Source organism: Muscardinus avellanarius, assembly GCF_963383645.1.
Source record: "Muscardinus avellanarius genome assembly, chromosome: 10".
NCBI lineage: Eukaryota > Metazoa > Chordata > Mammalia > Rodentia > Gliridae > Muscardinus > Muscardinus avellanarius.
Window position 1 is genome coordinate 87,630,808 of NC_137796.1, and position 22,612 is coordinate 87,653,419.

The following is a 22,612-nucleotide window of genomic DNA, read 5'->3' on the forward strand; positions in this document are numbered from 1 at the left end:
AGAGACATAGCCAGCTTGGAAGGACTGGCTTCAGAGGACATTATGAGACGGATCAAGCATAACAGTCTTGCTCTGATTTTAGCAGTGGCTAAAACCACACTATCATTTTAGCCAAGCAGAGCAGGGTAAAATGGCATTAAATCCAAGTTTCATGGAAGCAATATGCTTAAGAGACCGTCGCCTATGGAGAAGGCTCCACGGGTCATGTGAAGGCGAAAGGCAAGACAAAGGCTTTAGAGGGGAAGAGGGGCTGGTAACACGAAGCAGACATCTAATCCAGCCAGACGGGCTCAAGAATGGCCTAGATTCTGTGTCCATGGCAGGAGCTGGAAATAAAATAATAGGTCAATAAGCAGGGGAGCTAATGAGATCAGAGGGAAGGAGGCTGGCTCATCCTCAAAAGGAAGGATGGAAGAAAACAGAATGTTTCGCTGATTCCCAGGTACCTAGAATGCCCAAATATATCATTATTTCATCTCTTCCTTTATGAAGGCAACAATGCTACCACTTAAATATAACATGTCTTCTCTGGTTATATCCAATTTTACAAATGTTAAAACGTGGCAAAATGTGCTTATTGCAACTCAGGAAGAGCAGAGGTGCTAAGGACTATGCCTTCAAGTCTAAAGACAAGAAACATGACTTACTGTCAGGTCCTCAGGATAGGAAATTTAATGTCTTGGAAAAATACAACACAATGCTAACCAACAATAATGAAAACAACATATAAAATTGAATTATGTATGCAAAAAAGCACCATCATCCCCCAAATGAGGATTAAGTAGAAATATTTCTTTTTTTCTTTTATTTATAAATGGAACATATTGAAAATGGTATACATTTAGACTGTGCTTGGTCCCCTCTCCCTCCCATTTCTCTCCCCCTCCCACCAATGAGTGTCCAGGTTGACCATGCTATATTCATACTTTTACACATATTCAGATGTAGCTCCTCCATTAATCAACCTCAGCCTTCTTCCTCTCCTACCCTTCCATTCTAGCTTTGCTGAGATTTCCCTTCCATTATCTGGAGTCCCTCTGGTGTCCCCAATGCTCCCTAGTTTGGGCATATTAGAGGAAACATATGTCCCTTTTCTTTCTGTGCTTGGCTGATCTCACTTAACATAATGTTCTCCAGATCTTTCTATCTTCTTGCGAATGCCATGATTTTGTTCTTCTTTATAGCTGAATAGTATTCCATTGTGTGTATTTCCCATAATTTTGCAATCCATTCATCTGTTGATGGGGACCTGGGTTGGCTCTATATATTGGCTATTATGAATTGTGCTGCTATGAACATAGGTATGCATATGTTACTGTAGTTTTCTGATTTCAACCCCTTTGGAAAAATACCTAGGAATGGTAGAGCTGGATCATATGGTAGATCTAGTCCCGGTTTTCTAAGAAATCTCCATAGTGAAGCCGGGCGTGGTGGTGCACGCTTGTAATCCCCGCGCTTGGGAGGCAGAGACAGGAGGATCGCACAGGTTCGAAGCCAGCTGCGCGCGCTGGCTTAGGAGACCCTGTTTCCAAATAAAAATATAAAAATAGGTCTGGGAGTGTAGCCCGGAGGTAGAAGGGCTTCCAGGAACCCCAGTACCACCAAAAAAAAAAAAAAAAAAAAAGAAATCTCCATAGTGGCTGAACTAGTTTGCACTCCCACCAATAGTGTAAAAGAGTTCCTCTTTCCTCACATCTTCACGAGCATTTGTTGTTTGATTTCTTTATGCTTGCCCCTCTGATTGGGGTTAGATGGAATCTCAGCGTAGTTTTGATTTGCATCTCCCTGATGGCTAGTGATGTAGAACATCTTGTCACGTATCTATTGGCCATTTGTATCTCTTCTTTGGTGAAGTGTCTATTGAGTTCAGTTGCCCATTTCTTGATTGCGGTATTTCTTTTGCTAGTGTAGTCTTTTGAGCTCTTTGTATATTCTAAATATTAGCCCTCCATCAGAGTGGTGGCTGGTAAAGATCTCCCATTCTGTAGGCTTCCTCTTTATGTTCTTGGTGATTTCCTTTGATGAGAAGAAACTTTTTAGTGTGATGCCATCCCACTTGTTAATTCTTGCTTTAATTTCCTATGCTTTGGAGGTCATGTTGAGAAAGTTACTGCCTGTGCCTATATGTGGGACTGTTGAGCTTATGCCTTCCTCTAATAACTTCACAATCTCTGGTCTTATTTCCAAGTCTCTGATCCATCTCGAGTTGATTCCTGTGCATGGTGAGAGATAAGGATTTAGATCCATCTTTCTACAAATGGATAGCCAGTTCTCCGACACCATTTCTTGAAAAGGCTGTCTTTTCTCCAGCGTATAAGTTTGGCCCCTTTGTCAAAGACCAATTGACTATAAGTGTGTGGGCTTGCTTCTGTACCTTGTATTCTGTTCCACTGGTCAGTCTGCCTGTTGTTGTGCCAATACCATGCTGTTTTTACTACTATTGCTCTACAGTATAATTTGAAGTCCAGGATTGTGATGCCTCCTGCATGGTTCTTATTGCTGAGGATTCCTTTGGCTATTCTGGGTCTTTTCTTTCTCCATAGAAAATTCATGATTGATTTTTCTAGGTCTATGAAGAATGTCATTGGTATTTTAATAGGAATTACACTGAATCTATAGATCACTTTTGGCAGAATGGCCATTTTGGTGATATTTATTCAAGCAGAAATATTTCAAATGTGAATCTCTGTCATCTCAAGGTCCTGAATTATCAGTAACTTCTTGCCTTGCTTCTTCATATATCTCCTTACTTTCCCCAATTTCCATAACTGGCATATAATACTTTTTATAATCAGAGATGAGAAGATCAAATATTAAGTGCTTTTTGTTTAAGTTGCAAAGTGTGAGCCACATGCAAACACTGGTTTGCTTAAATATTAGGCACAGAGCTATGTCATTCATGTAAAATAAGCCCTCCTAGCCAGGCATGGTGGTGCACGCTTGTAATCCCAGCATTTGGGAAGCTGAGACAGGAGGATCTGGGTATGTGGACAGCCTCAGCTACTTAATGAGACCCTGTTTCAAAATAAAGAATAAAAAATAGAGCTAGGTGTGTAGCTTGGAGGTAGAATGCCCCTGGGTTCCATCCCTAGTACCACAAAAAAAAAAAAGAGCCCCCTTTAATCACAGAACAACTTCACTCAACTAATGGTGTGAGATCAGGCACCCTAACATCTGTAAGAAGAGGGCTAATGTTCATTTTTTATATACAAGAATGTGTAATGCTCTTCACTATGTTTGTCTTTTTCTTTTTAAATATGAAGTCTCAAAAATGCCAGTGTTATTGCTTAAACATGGAAGAGGATTAATTATTTTAATTTCCTACTGGATCTCAACCTTGGCATAATTATGTGCCAACAGAAACACATCTGATAATAGTCTGTTGCTAAAGGTAGGCAGTGTTGTCTTGCACAAGATAAATCTCTCCTTTTTTCAAAAAGGATTGTTTGATAAGGAGCTGTTGCAGACGGAAATTTAAGTAACACATTTTAACCCTGTTATCTTGACACAATTGTTTTTTAGCCCCACATACTCAAGTACCAATATCTTTCTTTCCTCATATTGAAAAGGAACATTTTGACAAAGAATAAATATCTGGAAACGTAAACATATGTACGAGGAGTGTGAGTGTGTGTGTGTGTGTGTGTGTGTGTGTGTGTGTGTACCCACGTGCATGTGCGCCCACACACAAGCATAAGATATTCTGCCTTCTACTTTGGGCAGCATTAGCTCAAAAATAGGATGAAATTTTTGAGATAACTTTCCTTTTTTATAAAGTTCAAGAAGTTCCCTCTTTCCAAATATCTTTCCTTCCTCGGGTATACTGAAAAGCACAAACAAGTAACCCAAGATAATCTTATGTGTGTTCTAATTAAATATCTGAAATAGCACTCCTACTTAAACACTCATATGATAGCAGACTTAGTAATATGTTTGACCATCGCTAATAAACACTGCTATCTCCATGTTTATTTATTGTGTCAAACAGCAGTAAAACAATCCTTTCTTGGTAGAATCTACCATAACTTATATGAGATATTCCAAAAGAGGTAAGAACTTGAGTTAATTTAAAGAAAACCTTTTAAAAGCAGCTTCCAGCCACAGATCTTTTTCAAATGGCAACATAAACAATACAAGAATGAGAAATATTAAATCTAATTGCTACAAAATGCTTAGAAAGAAATTGCTCTAATAGTTTAAATAGCCTGAGGCAACTTTTCCAACTAAAATTACATGGCGATAATAGCTGAAGTTATGTTTAAGATGTTCCTGGGTTAGAAAAATAATGTAAAACATTAAGTGACTGTGTTACTGTCAATCAACCAAATCAGACTCATTCTCACTGATTTGGACATCCGAAAGCTGCGGACTTCATGGTAGGAATGAGTTTTTGTGGGAAGTTTTGGCCGAAGGAAAGAAGTAAGCTATCCAGCTCTTTCGCTAACGCCTTCCTGTCATCCTCCCCAGGCCGGCGCGCGGCACCGCCCAGGTCACAGTCTCGGGTGCGTGTGGCAGCATCAGCTCCTGGGGTTCGCTCTCATCCGAATGCATCCTGATGTTCTGGCTACGCAGCCCCTGTCTCAGCCACGAGTGATGATATGGCAGAAGGCAAAGTCCAAAGGCAAGGCCATTTTAGGAGCTCAAGAAGCACTAGCTCTTCTGGTCCTGTAAACACCCAAGGCAGCTGGGGAACCAGTGACCTTGTGCATTTCTTAAACAATGTAAATTTTAATAACCAAAAAAAGAATTGAATTCGTTTCTCAAGCATAAAAGAACAAAAAGGGGGGTAAAAAGATCTAAGCAGATGAACAGTGAGGGAAAAGCAGAGTATACTACAAAGCTCTGCTGAATTTCTACTCATCTGTTCTTTTAAAAAAGCACTTATTAGCTGGGTGTGGTGGCACACACTTATAATCCAGTACTTGGGATGCTAAGATAGGAAGATCACAGGTTCGCAGCCAGTCTCAGCTACTTAGTAAGGCCCTCCACAACTTGGTGAGACCCTATTTCAAAATAAAACATAGGGCTGGGGGTGTAGCTCAGAGGAACAATGCTACTGGGTTCAATCTTCAGTTGCAAAAGAAAAAAAAAAGGACTTATTAATACCATCAAATATGCTATGATAGACACTGTGAGGAATTCGGGCATGTGACGAGGATAAAAAAAAAAAGGAAAAAAAATATTTTCATAGATATAAAACTTAGGAAGAAGCCAGGTGCAATGGCACACACCTATAATCTCAGTAGTTGGGAAGCTGAGACAGGAGGACTGCAGGTTGGAGACCAGCCTCAGCAACTTAACAAGACCTTTTTTCTAAATGAAAACTAAAAACATAGGGCTAGGAGTGTAGCTTAGAGGTAGAATGCTCCTGAGTTCAGTCCCCAATACCACAAAATACATACAAACACACAAACACTTCGGAAGAAAAAAAGAAAGAGGAACCAACTGCACTAGAACAGAAGTCACAGTAGAGGTGACAATGAAGTCAGGCCTACAAGTGTGCACAGAAAGTCTATGCGTAAAGATTTAAAAGGACACGCCATAATCTGAGGAGAGAATAACAGGACTCAAAATGCAGAAGGTGCTAAGTTTGTACAGAAAAGCAACACGTGGGAAGCGTGATGCTGCTGGGAATACGGTGAGCAGCAAGTCCAGTGAGGGGAAGGTGAGTGAGCGTGGTGGTGCACACCTGTGACCCCAGCGCTCGGGAGGCTGAGACAGGAGGATCACAAGTGCAAGACCAGCATGCAGTAAAAGAGCCAGGCATGGCGGCACATACTTGCAATCCCAGTACTTGTGAGGCTGAGACAAGATGATCCTAGATTCAAGGCAAGCCTCAGCTATTTAGTGAGGTTCCTCAGACCTTGTTTCAAAATAAAAAAATAAAAATTGGGCTGGAGGTATAGCTTGAAAATAGACTGTTCCCGGGTTCAATCCCCAGTACCAAGAAAAAAAGTGGGTGGAGAAGGAGAAGAGCTGGGGGTATAGCTCAGAGGTAGAGGAGTAATCCTGGGTATCTCACACACACGCACACACACACAAAAGAAACGGGTTTTCTGGGACGGTGACTGCCGTAGCTAATGGCACATCAAATGTCACCTTGGATGTTTGACATGCAGATTCTCAGATGGAACTAGGAACCAGAAATTCTAATGTTGTACACTCCTGTGGTAATTCTCATTATCAGATGTGGGTTAGAGCGAAAAGAACTGCTCATAAAATAAACAAAGGAAGGAGATCAGCTCGGGGGCTACTGCAACAGTCACTGCAAGAGAGGCCAGGGCCAGGCAAGGGGAAAAGCTGCAGGGGGCATGGCGGACTCAGCAGTAAAGCTGAGGCAGAGCCAACAGAAAGCACCAACCACCGAGATGTGGGCTTGGCGGAAAAGAAGAACTAGAAGGTTACTTTAGGTCAAAAAAGAAGGTAAGGCTATCGTAAGATACACACAAGAAGGGCCAAACGCTTGGAAAAAAAAACACTAAATGTGGTCAGTCAAGTTGAGTTACTTATGGAACAAAAAACGGCTCTAGAAATTCAGGAAGATTAACTCCATGTTTAAACATATATTCTGTGCTGCCATCTCTTCGAGGCTTGCTACACGCTGCGACCTCACCACAGTTTATTAATTACCTTTGGGAGTTTTAAGTATCTCCCTAAATACTTGAAAGTCAAATGATATATATCAGGCATAGTTCTGCAAACTTAAGAGGAACACAGTAAATTCTCACTGAGCGGTAAATGTTCGCTGTTCCTCTAAAGAGGAAGTCTCAAAAAGTTGAAGATTTTAGTCTTTGTTTTAAAGAAGAAAAGAGGAAAAGATACTTCTCTGTCCCCCACCTCCTCCTTTTGTCTTTTGAAAATTGTTAGGTGGATAGGCAGGCTTGAGCAAGGACTGAATGCGGGAAGCAGGGCTCTCCGCACCTGGAGTGAGGAAGGATTCTCCACCTACGAGAGACGGAAACTGCGCCAAAATGGCCTTGCTCCGGCCAGATACTACCTTCTAAAGTCTGCAAAGGTCCAGGTGCAACCGGCCCAGGGCTGTCCAGCTCTGGGGCCTGCACACAACCCTTGGCGCTGTCCCTGGGATGACCTCCAGTTCATGCAGTGCCATTTACGCTGTGGTCCTGACCCCACCATGGCTTTTACTTAGGAACTGATGGAAAATTTTCCAGCATAGTGGAATCAGCACATATGCACTAAGCAATGGCAATAAAGCAGTAACCGCCCCCAGATACATAACACATGAGAAAGGAGAAGGGAGTTTTTCAGACCAAATATAAAAACCCACCACATGGAAGACCCCACGACACTTCCTCTGCCAGGACGGGCTGTTCCACGCCCTCCGCGGTGTGCTCTTGTATTTCTAATGCACGCGCCTCTCTTGGGATGGCCCAGTCACTTGGCTAAATAAATCCTTTATGCTTATCCTATCTGTGTCTCTCGACTGAAATCTTCCTTTCGGGAAAACAAGAACCGAGGAGCTGCCTTCCGGTAACAACCCGTCATAATTCTTACCTTTGCTGCTAAGGCTTTTAAACTGTCAAGGAATCTCTGCCAGAAATCCTTGAAGAGTGGGCGATCAATTTTCTTCAGGCTATCTTTGGTGCTAGCATCCACACTGACATACAGCTGAGTGACTGGCTTGAGGTTTCTTGGTAATTAAAAAATTTTAAAAAATAGAAAGAAAAGAAAAAGAAAGTTATGCCTATGTCAGGCTTTTCATAATACAAAATTCACAGTCTGTAACAGCATGGTGACTAAACATTTCACTGTGTCTAGAGGCCTCTACTTTGCCCAGAAGGCTGAAAAAACGACTTTAATGATGTGACAAAAGGGATGTCCCAAATGCCTGGCCACCATTCCTAATGAATTGAAAACATTAAGTACTTGAAATTGGTCCCTCTTCAACCACTAGGCTTTAATGGAAAATAAACAAAGTGAAATCTAAATGTAGGCCTGGCAGCATCAGCCCAGCACAATCAGAGATGCTCAAAGATCTGACTCTCCCCGGAAAATCTGCCACTCAGACGTCTACACTTGGAATGTCATAGGGCTTGAGCCCTATGACTGCACAATCCTCGATTCACTGAAGGAAGTCTTCAAGGGAATTTAAACTACCCCAAAAGCCATACCTATGCTTGGAGAGTGGGCGTGGGTCTAAAGTCAGCCTGTGGGAGCAAACAAAGACCCACTGGGGGAGTCTCAGGCATCGCAGCCCTTGAGGAACAGTGCTACGGCCTAGCACCTACATAGGAATGCAACTCAAAAGAAAAAATACATCTTGGCAGATCCTCGTTTTCCATGTCTTCGTGGAAACTGTTTCCGTGAGTACCACTCATTTGAGGCTTCTCACAGATGCCCTGACTCACTGTATTCCCATCCATTAGATTTCATTAAGTTGTATTTAAAGATAGATGGTACACTTTCCAAAGCCCCTCTCAGAATTCATTCTCTTTAATGAATTTAGAACTAGAAGAAAGATATTTCCCCTCAATAATCCTCTGACCAAAATCTCCCACTATTAATTTTCTATCTATTCCACAATTTATTCTACATTTACCCCTACAATGTAATTTACACATTTTTGTTTCAAAGTCCATGCACTTTTAAGAATATAGACATAATTTACATGCCATAAAATTCATCATTTTAAATGGTGTATGTGTCTTTTACATGGATCAGTATGCTAGCTCTTTACCTAGTCACAGAGAAAGATTCTTACAGCTACTTTTAAATGCACAGTGTTGATTTCAGTAGACAGAACTTTTAATGGAATGTAAGCCAAACAAATGTGTGTAATAATCTGGTTCTGTGACATATAGAAAAATTATAAGTGCCTATACCCAAAGTTGTTGAATGTAAAGAAGTTCTGTCCAAAAGCAAGAAAAATGATTAAAATATATATATATATATATTGGTAGATCCTAATTGTTTTTACCCCTCTGCAAAACTGGTATACAAAGGGAACCCTTAAAAGTTCAGTTATGGTCACTACTGAGCAAAGTATATCAGTACTTGAGAGGATGAGACAGGAGAATCACAGATTGGAGATTAGCCTCAGAAACTTAACAAGACCCTGATTCAACATAAACACATATAATCAGGCCAGGGGGTGCAGCTGAAAGGTAGAATGTCCCTGGGTTCAATCCCCAGTACCATAAAAAATAAAATAAAAATAAATTTTAAAAATTAATGAAAGTCAGGCATGGTGGCACATGCTTGTAATCCCAGCAGTCGGGAGGCTGAGACCAGAGGATCTCGGTTCGCCGACAGCCTCAGCTACTTAGTGAGGCCCTCTGCAATTCAGTGAGACCCTGTTTCAAAATAAAGAATAAAAAATAGGTCTGGGGGTGTATCTCGGAGGTAGAATGTCCCTGGGTTCCGTCCCCAGTACTGCCAAAAAAAAAATTAATGAAAATGCAAAACTATAGCATCTTATCACCCCTCTTCCTGGAATCCTCTGATAATACACAAGCTATGCTACCTTAACTGGTTTAAAAAAAATCCATCTTAATGGTGACTGCCAGCTATCATTTGATATAAATCATCTGCTACTTAAGAGACTTTGTCATAAAACTTCCTGATACAAAATGGGAACTGGCCTGACCTTTTCACTATACCTTCCTAACTACTTAAGATTATGAACAGTAAATTACAAAGGCCAAACTTATTTTACAAACATCTACCATTTACCAAAAAAAGAAGCCCCAGACACTAACAGTATAAGTAAGAAATTCTAGTCAATGTTAAATGTCTGCGGTGCAATCAAGGAAGTTTGCAGCTCTCTTGCTGGTGAGCAGAAAAAGAACAGAGAAGAGGAAAGGTCCCTGGGCATTATACAGCCCATTTCTGAGGTCAGCAACAATAAAGGGTACTCGGAGGAGCCTCCTGAGTCCCAGGATCTTTTTTCTGCCTCAACTCACCCAAGACAGGCAATGAGGCTTCGAGCAGTCTTTCATCTGTGTCTACTTTATCTAAGAATAACATCATTTTAGTTTCCAAAAAGCAAGAGAATATCATATATCATTAAGTTACCATAACAACTCCCATGTCTGAAAACCTCACATCACTACTAAGAACAATTAAAAAGGATAATATTTGGAATATACAACCTTAACCCCAACCCCCAGGGAAAACGTTCAGTGGTTCTTGGTATGATTATTTTGATGACACTCCCCCTAATTTTAAATCTGAGTTATATATGACTTCTTATATACAGAAATATACTGATAACTGGACATACAAATTTCCCTTCTTTCTATAGATATAATTAAGCCTTATTCCAATGGATATAGTTTGGAAGGTAGAATGAGGCTTAATAATATCTACAGAAAGAAGAAAGAAAGAAAGAAAGAAAGAAAGAAAGAAAGAAAGAAAGAAAGAAAGAAAGAAAGAGTTAGTTTTATGTTTTTAAGAAACCCAAGTAAATAGTTTCCAATGTTATTAAAATTCAAACCTATGAGACAACCTGGGGCTGTTACATCAGGCCAAAGAATTTAGGATGAAGAGAAGAGGAGAATGAAAGACCGGAAAAAGTTAGTGTATTCATAAATACGCATTGCATGCTGGGCACCTGCTACACTCTCCACTCTTCTCTCTAGGTCATCGAATCCCACCCTAAAATGACAAGATCGTCACCGCCACCTACATTTTTAAGCTGAAGACACAGGTTCAAAGAGGTTACGAAGCTTGTGCAAAGATCCACTGAGAATAATTGTCAACAATGAGAGTCAAGCCTTCCAGAGGCCTCAGAGCCTGCACCACAATGGCAAAATTAATTCACAGCACAGCTCAGAAGTCAGTCTCAGCAGTTTAAGGTAACAAGCAGTATTCCATAAAACGAAAACTCCAAGAGAATGCAGATGACCTACGAAATGCAGATTGCAACTGCAAAGTCCTAAAGGAAGCCAAACTCGCGAGTCTTTGGAAAGAAATTCTGAATATAATTTCTTTTCATAGGCTTATGTGCTTGATTCAACATTTACTCAGGGCCGAATTGACTTGGACACTGGGCACAGGGCTCAGCCTTCAATCTTTCTATTCAGGAGAGAACAAACCCACCATATGCCATAAGGTGGGTAAAGTATGATGGGGAAAAAATTAAGATGGAGATTTGGGGAAATTAAGAAAGGTATAACAAATAGGGTGAAGTCGAGCATAGTGGTACACACCTGCAATCCCAGTACTTGGGAGGCTGAGACGGGGGGATAGCAGGTTCACAGCCAGTCTCAGTAAGACCCTCCACAATCTGGTGAGACTTTCAAAATTTTTAAAAATAAAATAGGGCTCAGGATGTAGCTTAGAGGTAGAATGCCCCTGGGTTAAGTACCACCCAAAAAAATTTTTTTTAAATAAGGTAAAAGCTGAAGTGACTGTTGAAGCACACACATTTCCTGAGGAAGATTATGAGATGATCGTTTCTAGGGAGGACCGAAGGAGAAGAGCAAGCAGAAGCTCAGAGCCCTGAGAAGCAGCAGGAAAAAGGAATCGTCAACTATCCCCAGTCGTTCAACATGGCAACTAGAACTAGGAGATGCCTCCATCCAGGCTTCAAGTCCTGCCCACAAAGTTAGAAAGTTAGGCTTGGCTTACGGAAGATATAAGCAGCCAATGACACAATCAGGTCAGTACTGAGGGAAAGAAATTGGCTTCAGTGTGAAGAATGGATTAAAAAGGTAGCACACCACAGCTTTCTGCGCCTGGCCTTTTCCTGACAAGAACAACTTAAGAGGAGGAAAGGTTTGTTTGGGCTCACAGTTCAGAGGGTCAGTCCACAGTTGGCCGGCTCCAAGACAGAAACATCATGGTGGGAAAGCATGATACAGGCGGGCTGGTGAAGAGGAAGGGACCAGGAACAGTTAGAGCCCCCAAGCCACACCCTCAGCTGTGAGGTTACACAATTACCTAAATTCTCTATGAGAATCTCCCAGAGAAAGGCTTTTTGCTCCAGGTAGACCTAGGTTATTTCGAAGATGACTCCTAAGAGTGAAGGTTTCTAAGCAGCTACCAAATAAGCCTTATGCTGTGTCACAGAAATGGGCTGGGCCACTCCTACGAAAGTTCACGTGCTGGCAGTTTGGTCCCCAGCATTGCAGTGCTAAGGTGATGGAATCTTGCAGAGGTGCAGCCTAGTGAATGGTAACGACGTGAGGGGGCATTACCCTTGAAGGGATCAGTGTAGTTCCTCATTGGAGTAGCTGAGTTCCTGCAAGGATAGGTGGTTATATGGTCTGGAGGCGTCAGCTAGCTCTCTGACACGTGTCACCTCTGTACAGAGCCAGGGCCCGTTCTACTTCTCTCTCATGTTGTGATACAACTAGGAGGCCGTAAGCCAAATAAACCTCTTCATAAAGTATCTGGTTCTCAGGTATTTTATTATAACGCAAAATGGACTAAGACACTTTCTGGGAACGAGACTAGAAAGAATTCCAACTCTGTTTTATCTCTTCCTTGTGGCTGCCAGGCTGCTCAACAGTCCACAGATTTTTGCATACCTTTGGTTAATTTCCATACTTTTAAAAAAAAAAGTTAGCCGGGCGTGGTGGCGCACGCTTGTAATCCCCGCGCTTGGGAGGCGGAAACAGGAGGATCGCGCAGGTTCGAAGCCAGCCGCGCTGGCGTAAGAGACCCTGTTTCAAAAATATAAAAAAAAATAGGTTTGGGAGTGTAGCCCGGAGATAGAAGGGCTTCCAGGAACCCCAGTACCACACACACAAAAAAAAGTTAGCCAGGCTTAGTGGCACATTCCCATAATCCCAGCACTTGGGAGGCTGAGACAGGACAGAGGATCGAAGATTCAAGGCCAGCCTCAGCAACATAACAAGACCCTGTTTGGAAACAAAAAACAAAAATTTTTAAAAAGGGCCAGGGGTATAACTTCGAGATAGAATCCTTCTGGGTTCAATCTCCAGCACGCGTGCACACACACACACACACACACACACACACACACACACACACTCTCTCTCTCTCTCTCTCAAAAAAAAAAAAAAAAGAACAAAAGTTTATTCAAACTCTCCCCTTTTTTTTCATTCTTTTTTTTTTCTGTGTGTGTGGGGTGGTAGTGGTGGTGGTACTAAGGATTGAACCCAAAGAGATTCAATAACAACCTCAGCCTTTTATTTTTGTTTTGAAACAGGGTCTTACTAGGTTTTTGAGAGTCTCACTAAGATGCTGAGGCTGGTTTTGAACCTGTAATCCTCCTGTCTCAGCATTCCAAGTAATGGGATTATAGATGTACACCACTGCACCCAGCAATTCTGACAATGTTTGCCAATATCCTCTGTTTTATGGAGAAACAGGTCTGCACTCTGTTATACTTACTGACATCAAATCCACAAGTTTTGTTTATATTTTCACATCACTCATCAAAATATTGTCTATGTTCATTATGAGTTTTCTTTTGACCCATAGGCAAAAGAGATGTACTGCTTAAATTCTAAACATACTGGAATATCGTTCTTATCTTTTTATACCTTTTTCTAGCTTCTTATTTGCCAACTGTTAATTGCCTTTGTGTCCAGTCAGCTATCGTGTGGTATATGATTTCAATATTGTTTTGAAACTTGCTATAATGTCCAGCATCTAGCCACTTGGTAAATGTTCTGTAAGCAAATCCTGTACTCTTAAAAAAAAACTGTCTTACAAAGTTTCTGGTTGCAATGATCTACTTCTATAATATAAGTTAAATTTGTTAACTCACTTGCTTAAATTTTCAATACTGCTACTGATTTTGATTTGCTTGTTTCATCAGTTTGAAAGAAGTATACTGAAAATCTATTTTTCCAATTCTGAGACTGTTATTCAGGGTTTGTTACTCAGTGTTTATAAGTGTTGGATTGTTATATGATTTTTATTCCTGGTGGTTTTTAATACTTTGCTATTAAGAATTGTCCTTCTAGCCGAACATGGTGGCACATGCCTGTAATCTCAGTATTCAGGAAGCTGAGACAGGAGGATTACAGGTTTGAGACCAGCCTCAGGAAATTAGTGAAACCCTCAGAAACATAGTGAGATCCTGCTTCAAAATAAAATAATAAGAGATTAAAGATGGTAAAGAAAGTGTGTTTCAGGCACTCAGAGACTTGGAACTAAACCAATGGGATGACTGCATCTTGATAAGAAAAGCAGCCAAAATTCGAGAGAGGAGAGAGAGAGAGGAGAGAGAGAGAGGGAGAGGGAGAGGGAGAGGGAGAGGGAGAGGAGAGAGAGAGAGAGAGAGAGAGAGAGAGAGAGAGAGAGAGAGAAGAAACCTCAGAATCAGAGGCAGAAGAGAGAGCAGAGAACCACAAAGAGCTCCTAGCATCTCGGTGAGCAAAGAGCAGCGGTGGCGCCATCATGGCCAGGCCGTGATGGTACCATGGATCCAAGAGGCCTCCAGCAACAAAGCAGCAGATTCTTGTGAAGCCAGAGCCTACAGAACATCCTCAAAAGCAGTTGACTCTTCTCTCCATGCTCACCAAAGACATGACCACCCCATGGCCCAGCTAGATTCTGCAGCTGCAGCCGAGCCCCTCTGCCTGCAGAAACCCTAGGAGCACTCATCAAGACCAAGAGTTTAAAAGCCAACACAGCGGGAGTCTACCCTGCAGGGTGACGGGGACCTGTGTGGCAATAGACTCACCAGGTTTGTGAGTCTGCAAATCATCCCTGTGGAGGTGGGGGTGGGGCTACGGTCAGACACAGCAGAATGTGAATTAGCAGCCAGCCCCTTAGGGAATTTGGTTGGAAGGAACCTAGAGTAACACTTTGGAACACACTTGCAAGGTCTCCAGCAATCACCATAGGACAGCCAGCCGTGTGTCTACATAGTGAATTAATTCAACCTACCAAGGTGCAGACTCAAAAGCTATAAACTCTCGCCTAACTCTGGGCACAACAAGCACCAAAGCTAGAGGCCAACAAGGGGTAACAATGATTGCAGACGCCCAGAGCAGCAGTGGTATCCTTGGGGTTAATAACTGAGCCACCCAAGTCTCAGGCTTAGAATTTTACAATCTCTCCCTGCCAGAGCTTGGACTTTAAAGCAGGAAGGCCAAGAGCCAGCACTGCTCACATGATCACAGCTGCAGGCTGGGAAGTCAACACTCTCTCCACCAGCAGAGTTTGTACCTGGCAGGCATGCTACCAGTGACTGACAGTGCTCCATGTGATCATAACCAGTGAATCAGAGGCAGTGTTCCAGGGGCCGTCGAAGTTCAGCCAGCCAGGCCATAAGTTTGGAACATAGAAATCTGCTGAGCAATCTGCTGAGCTTAAGCCCATTGGCCACAGAGGTTGGAGGTCAGCACTCTGCAGTTTCATAGGCTCACAGTCAGCAGAGCAGCAGTGGTGTCTGTGGGGCATTAAGTCCCAACCAGTAGGCTGCAAGCTCAGAACAGAACATCAGAGTCTCTGGCACTACAGAGTTTGGACCTGGAGAGCATGGCAACTTGCAGCTAATCAGAGACTCCTGTTTGCCTGCACTAAGAACTATATCTAGTTAAAAAGACTCTGGGGGACAATTTTGTAAGTTTTATTATATGAAACAGATTAGTAGAGGCAAATATATACCCCCAGCATAGACCTGATTATAAAGGGGTAACAAATAGATACAGGAGTGATGCAAAAAAGAAAGACGATACCAAAGACAACAGAAATCAAACCTTGAGAACCCAGAAAATATAAGAATTAAGAACAATGAGGAAACAGTAAACTCCCACAAGTAAACAAGGGAGATCCCCAATATTGCTCTTCAGAAATTGCCATGAGGAGAATTCCAAATTTTGACCTTCACTATGCTGAAAGGCTTCAAAGAAAGTATACATGAAATAAAAGAGCATATCATTAGAGAAAGGAATCCCTGAGAAAGAACCAAAAAGATGATTTGAGCGAAATGAAGGAGTAATAAATGAATTAAAGATGGCAATAGAAACCGACTCTGACAGGCTAGACCATATAGAAAACAGAGTATGATTCTTGGAAAACAGATCATTCACAACTGAAAAGACAGTCAACAATAAAGAGAAAACAATACAGCAACATGACCTGAACATCCAATGAATATGAAACAATATGAAACATCCTAACTTACGAACAATAGGCACTGAAGAAAGTCTAGAAGCACAAACCAAGAGTATCAGAAACCTCTTCAGAGAAATAATTTCAGAAAATTACCCAAATAGACAAAAAGAAATAGACTTCCACATATAGGAGACATTTGGGACACCATCAAGGCAAGATCAAAGAAGGACCTTCCCACACCATGTAGTAATCAAAATTACTAATATAGAGGCCAAGGAAAGAATCTTAAAGGCAGCAAGAACAAAAGAACGAGTGACATTCAGGAACAAACAATAAAAATCACTCCAGACTTTTCAATGCAAGTCATGAATGCCAGGAGGGGTTGGTATGATATACCCTCGAAGAAAACAACCTCCAACCAAGACTGCTATATCCAACAAATATATCATTCAAAATTGATGGAGAAATAAAAACATTCCAAGACAAGCACAAACTGAAATAATTTATGACTACCAAGCCAGCCCTAGAGAAAATACTAAAAAGAAGTAAAACACAAAGGAGCAGGAGATAAAAGAAGCAAATACCAGAACCAGAGAAGAAATAAACTCTACTAGATGGGCAACTAAGCAAAGGAGTAATAACACTACATCAAACAGAAAACAGAACTCAAAATGACAGAAAACAAAAGTCATATCTCAATAATAACACTGAATGTCAAAGGTCTTAACTCCTCAATTAAAAGACATATATTGCCAGCTGTGGTGGCGCACGCTCGTAATCCCCACGCTTGGGAGACAGAGACAGGAGGATTGCGCAGGTTCGAAGCCAGCCTCGCTGGCTTAAGAGACCCTGTTTCCAAATAAGAGTATAAAAATAGGTGTCTGGGAGTGTAGCCTGGAGGTAGAAGGGTTTCCAGGAACCCTAGTACTAGCAAAAAACAAAAAACTACCAAAAACAAAAAACAGACATATACTGACAATGTAGATTAAAAAACATAATCCAAGTATATGCTGCTTGCAAGGAACTCACCTTACAGCCAAAGGTATCCATATGCTAATGGTAAAAGGATGGAAAAAGATATAGAATGCATATGGAGATTAAAAACAACCAGGAGTAAGCCGGGCGTGGTGGCGCACGCTTGTAATCCCCCCACCCCCCGCTTGGGAGGCAGAGACAGGAGGATCACACAGGTTCAAAGCCAGCTTCGTTGGCTTAAGAGACCCTGTTTCCAAATGAAAATACATATAAAAAAATAGGTCTGGGAGTGTAGCCCAGAGAAGGACTCTAGCCCCAGTATCACCAAAAAAAAAGAAAGAAAAAAAAAAAAAAAACGGGAGTAGCAATGCTCATATCTGACAAAACAGACTTTAGGCTAAAATACATCAAAAGAGACAAAGTGGATCATTACTTATTAATAAAAGGAATAGTCCAACAAGAAGATATGCTAGTAAACATTTATACCCCAAATGTGGGTGCACCCACTTACCCACTTCTATAAAGCAAACTCTTTGGAACATCAGGTCTCAAATAGACCCAAATATAATAATATTGGGAAACTTCAACATACCACTCACACAACTAGATCAATCTTACAGGCAAAAGATGAATAAAGCTGGGCGTGGTGGCGCATACTTGTAATCCCAGTACTTGGGAGGCTGAGACAGGAGAATCACACAGGTTCAAAGCCAGCCTTAGCTACTGAGTAAGGCTCTCAGCAACTTAGTGAGACCCTGTTTCCAAATAAAATATAAAATAGGTCTGAGAGCGTATCCCAGAGGTAGAAAGCCCCTGGGTTCCATCCCAGTGCCACCAAAAAAAAAAAAAAAAAAAAGATGAATAAAGACTATTCCAATCTAAAGAACACTATAAACAAAATAGACCTAATGTGCATATACAGAATATTTCAAGCAACAACAGCTGAATCCACATTCTTCTCAGATGTTCATGGAACCTTCTCCAAAACAGACATCTTGGGCCTCAAAGCAAGTACCAGCAAATTAAAAAATGTAATATAATTCTCTGCATCTTCTTAGATCACAACAAAATAAAAATAGAAATCAACAAGAGGAAGATCAGAAGAAATTACATACTTACATGGAGACTGAGTGATACAATCTTGAATGAGGACGATATCAGAGAAGAAATAATTGGAAAAATAAAAATATTAAAATTAAAAATAAAAATATTAAAATATCCTAATATTAAAAAAGACATCACATACCAAAATCTATGGGACACTTTGAAAACAGTTGTAAAAGGAAATTTATAGCACTGAGTAGCTATATAAGAAAAACAAAAGTCACCAAATAATCTAATGTCACACCGCAAAGACCAAAAAAAAAAAAAACAGTCTAGTCCCAAAGCCAGTAAAAGACAGAAAATAATTAAAATCATAGCAGAAATCAATGAAATAGAGAACAAAAAAAATACAAAAGATCAACAAAACAAAGATGTGGTTCTTTGAAAAGATTAACAAGATTGATAAATCCCCAAGTCAACCTAACCAAAAGAATGAGAGAACTAACCCAAATTATTAAATTTAAAAGTGAAAAAGGAGCCATCACAACAGAGAGTAGAGAAATTCAGAGGATCATTAGAAACTATTTTGAAAATTTATATTCCAATAAACTTGAAAACATAGAACAAATCAACAATTTCTACATATATACAACCTAAATTGAACTAAGAAGATACAGAAAACCTAAACCAACCAATAGCAAGCACAGAGATAAAAATAGAGATTCTAACCCCAAACAGAATAGCAATCATCAAGAAGTCCAAAAACAATATATGTTGGGAAAGATGTGGGGAAACTGGAACTCTTCTACATTTGTTGGTAGGATTGTAAATTAGTTCAGCCACTATGGATGGAGATTCCTCAGAAAATTGGGAATGGATCCACCATATGATCTGGGTATACCACTCCTGGGTATCTTTCCAAAGGGGTTGAAACCATACAGTAATATATGCATACCCATGTTCACAGCAGCTCGGGAGTAATGGGGATACCAGAGGGACTCCAGATAATGGAGGAAAAACCTCAGTGGAGCCAGGGAGGAGGTCTAAAAGGAGGGGAGGGAGAAGAGTGAGGTTCATTAAAGGACTTACTACCATGTATGTATGTGAAAATACCGATGTCAGTCTCAGTACTCTGTATGGGGAAGAAGGAAAATGGAGAGACAGCAGAGGGTTGGACACCAAGTGCTATGTGCATATATGTCACTGTCAACATGATTTACATTATGATGTGAGACAATAATGCACCAATAAAAGCATATAAAAATAATTCATGAATACTGACCATACCAAAAAAATAAAAAATAAAAAATAAAATAGGGCTTGGGGTGTAGTTCAGAGGTAGAATGCTCTTGATCTCCAGTTACACACACACACACACACACACACACACACACACCCACAAAGAATTGCCCATCTTATTTCATAAAATGGGGTCCTACCTTAATGTCCATTTTGGTAATCAATATCACATATCACTTGGTTTATCTTTCCAAAGTTGAAAGTTTTCAGTGGTTTTCATGTATTATCTCATATATTCACAGTGTAATCATAAAGTCACAATTGTTATTTAAATCATTCTGCAGATGAGGAAACTAGGCCTTGAAGAGTTATCTTCCCATATGAGAAAGACAACAGGAGATCCATCCAGATTCAACCTCAGCTCTTCTCCAGCCCGGAGCCCGAGCTCTCCGCACTTCACGGTGCTGCCTGTAGACATGCGTGCCCCTGAGAAGTCGTCCCTCAGCTTACAGACGCAGAGGAGACTGCAGTACTAGACAGTCAGCTCGCTGCATGCACGGGTTCCACATCTTCAGATTTTGCACCCACAGATTCAACCAACCCCAGAATGAAAATATAAAAAAAAGATTTTCTGTGTGCACTGAACATGTATAGACTTTTCTCTTGCAGTTATTCCCTTAAAAAAAAAGGTTCTAAAATCACCTGTCTACAGGGCTAAAAAAAAAAAATACAAGTGAAGTAAGGTGTGTGTGTGTGTGTGTGTGTGTGTGTGTGTGTGTGTGTGTGTACACAGAACACCGAGGTTTGAACCTCCCAAGTGTAGGGATTACAAGCATGCGCCACCATGCCTAGCTCCTATTTTATTTTTTATTTGGAAACAGTGTCTCACTATGTTGCTGAGAGCCTCACCAAGTTGCTAAGGCTGGCCTAGAACCTGTGATCCTCCTACCTCAGCCTCCCAAGTATTGGGATAATAGGTGTATGCCACCACGCTTGGCTCTTTAAGTAAACCACTTTTAAAAGAAAAAAAAAAAGGAGTTCTTTTTTTATAGAGCAAAATGCAGAATAAATGTGAAATGCAAAAAAAAATTTTTCTTTAAGTAATATGCTTTTTTTCATTTTTCTTGGACTACCTGGCACTCTAGGTCTCCCTTTCATTCTCTCACTTATGTTAAAAATGATGACAGAAATTTCTCTGCAATAAGAAAATCCATATTGCAATTCCTCTGACAAGTGGCAGGTGACACTCAGCCTCGGGGCTGAGGAAACAGCAAGATGGTGAGAATGTGGTAAGCTGAAAAGCACAGGTTCCAGCTAAAAGGCAAGCACTCCTGGGCTCCTGACAATTCCTGCCAGATCATCTTCTCTTCAAAAGTCAAAAACCTAGATTTTATGTGAAACCACTTGATTTTATATGTTGACTCCAAAAAAAAGGAAAAGAAAAAAAAAAAAAAAAAAAAACAGGGGAGGGTGGGAAGGGAGCTTTGAAACATGAGGCCGAAAAAAACAACCTACTTCTTGTCAGCTGCCAGGGTGAGACTTCCAGGCTTAAAGAATAAATGGGTTACATACCCTCTGGGCATCACATAACAGTAATTTTTTTTTCCAATTGAGTTCCTGAAAAATACTGAGCCGCAGTGGGTTCAAGGTTATATTGCTGTGCTATATGTCGTCTGCTGTGCTATATGTCGTCTGCAAACGTGGCCATAAGTTCCTCCTCTCCCCGTGTCTACGTCCCCGGCCTCTAGCTGATTAGCCCTCTCCTTGACTCCAAGTTCAACCTTGCCACTTGCTTCGGCCCACAGGAACGAGCAAATGTGATACAGAGTCTTCAAAGATGCCTGTGCCCTGGGGACTGCTCCCTCTTTGAGACCCTATCACCAAGGGATGAAGTCCAGAGAACCTGAGGATGCGGCCACATGAATAGAGACCCCAGTTATCCCAGCCAAGGCCGTCGTAGACCAGCCAGCCCCAGTGAGACTCTGTTTCAAAATAAAGACTAAGCCGGGCGTGGTGGCACACGCTTGTAATTCCCACGCTTGGGAGGCTGAGACAGGAGGATTACACAGGTTCAAAACCAGCCTCAGCTACTTAGTGAGGCTCTCAGCAACTTAGTGAGACCCTGTTTCCAAATAAAATATAAAAAAGGTCTGGGAGTATAGCCCGGAGGTAAAAAGCCTCTGGGTTCCACCCCCAGTACCACCAAAAAAAAAAAAAAATAATAATAATAATAATAATAATAATAATAAAGACTAAAAAATAAGGCAGGGGGTATATGTTGGAGGTAGAATGCCCCTGGGTTCCATCCCCAGTACTACAAAAAAAAAAAAAAGGTAGTTAGTTTGAGCCATAAAGCTAGAAGATGCATCAAAACTAGCTCATGCACTTATTTTGGAGGATCTAAGAGGGCTTTTCCTCAAGAGAAATGGCCTTTTTCCTGTCCGACCAACGCCAGCTCTATTATTAACACTTTCCATCTTACATATTCCTGTCACTTCTATTAGCCTCTCTTTTGAAAAACAAGAATATAAAGCTACTTAAACAGAGCACACCAGCTTTCTCTTTTGCCTCCAGTGTTTACTTCCAAACTGCAACCGCCGGCCAATGGGGACTTGTGGAGTGCTGGCCATCTCCCACAGGCCCTGGAGGACCCGTCACTGAGAAAACGCCCCTCGGTGGGAGAACTGAAAGTGAAGAATCACATCACATGCTTCAGAATGGAGAGGACTGAAACCCTCGTGAGAAAGGTAATGCTCACCATACTCAGGGTCTACGGAAGACCAAAAACTGACAAAGCCAAGGTTCTCCTCAAAAGGTATCAGAATATAGGTAGTATTTTAGAAAAATATATTTTAATTAAAAAATAAATAGAAACTTATTAAACCATCAAACCACCCAGAGAGCCTTATGACTTCCTAGTGTAGCCCCAAGATAAAATGATTCCAAGGGGTTTGTCCGGTAGGTGAAATGAATGAGCTGACTTGCTGTATACAATAGCACTGTAAACACAGGGAAGGCTTCCAAAATTCTTGTTTTTGTGTAAGATTATTCCATAGTTGTGTTTTACTGGAAGAAACCAAGATACCGGAGATAACTCGTATTTAGATTCCTCCCAGTTTGTGGAAATAAACAATACTCTCTGTACCTAGGGAACTATTTTTACTCTTGTTTTCTCTTGGGCCACAAGGGAAGGGTGGAAGAGCCCTTAGTTCAACTCAGAGAGGCTTCAAGTCATAAAAACATTAGTTTAAAAGTAGAAGTCTTGGGGCTATTTTGTTTTATTACTCTATGATCCAGAGTGCTTAAAACTTGTAGTTTTATGACACAGGGTGTTAGATATGGAAACTCTTGT

The 22,612-nt window shown here is 41.0% G+C and overlaps 1 protein-coding gene across 1 annotated transcript in view; it reads right to left on the bottom strand.

The window, feature by feature from the left end:
- Nucleotides 1–22,612, bottom strand: part of LOC308267759 (S-adenosyl-L-methionine-dependent tRNA 4-demethylwyosine synthase TYW1) — a gene marked incomplete at its 3' end in the record, with an annotated part of 138,017 nt that overhangs the window by 71,263 nt on the left and 44,142 nt on the right. The window contains exon 5 of the mRNA XM_080702667.1: nucleotides 7,516–7,651. Coding sequence (XP_080558793.1) covers nucleotides 7,516–7,651 — 136 coding nt within the window. The remainder of the gene's footprint in view (nucleotides 1–7,515; nucleotides 7,652–22,612) is intronic.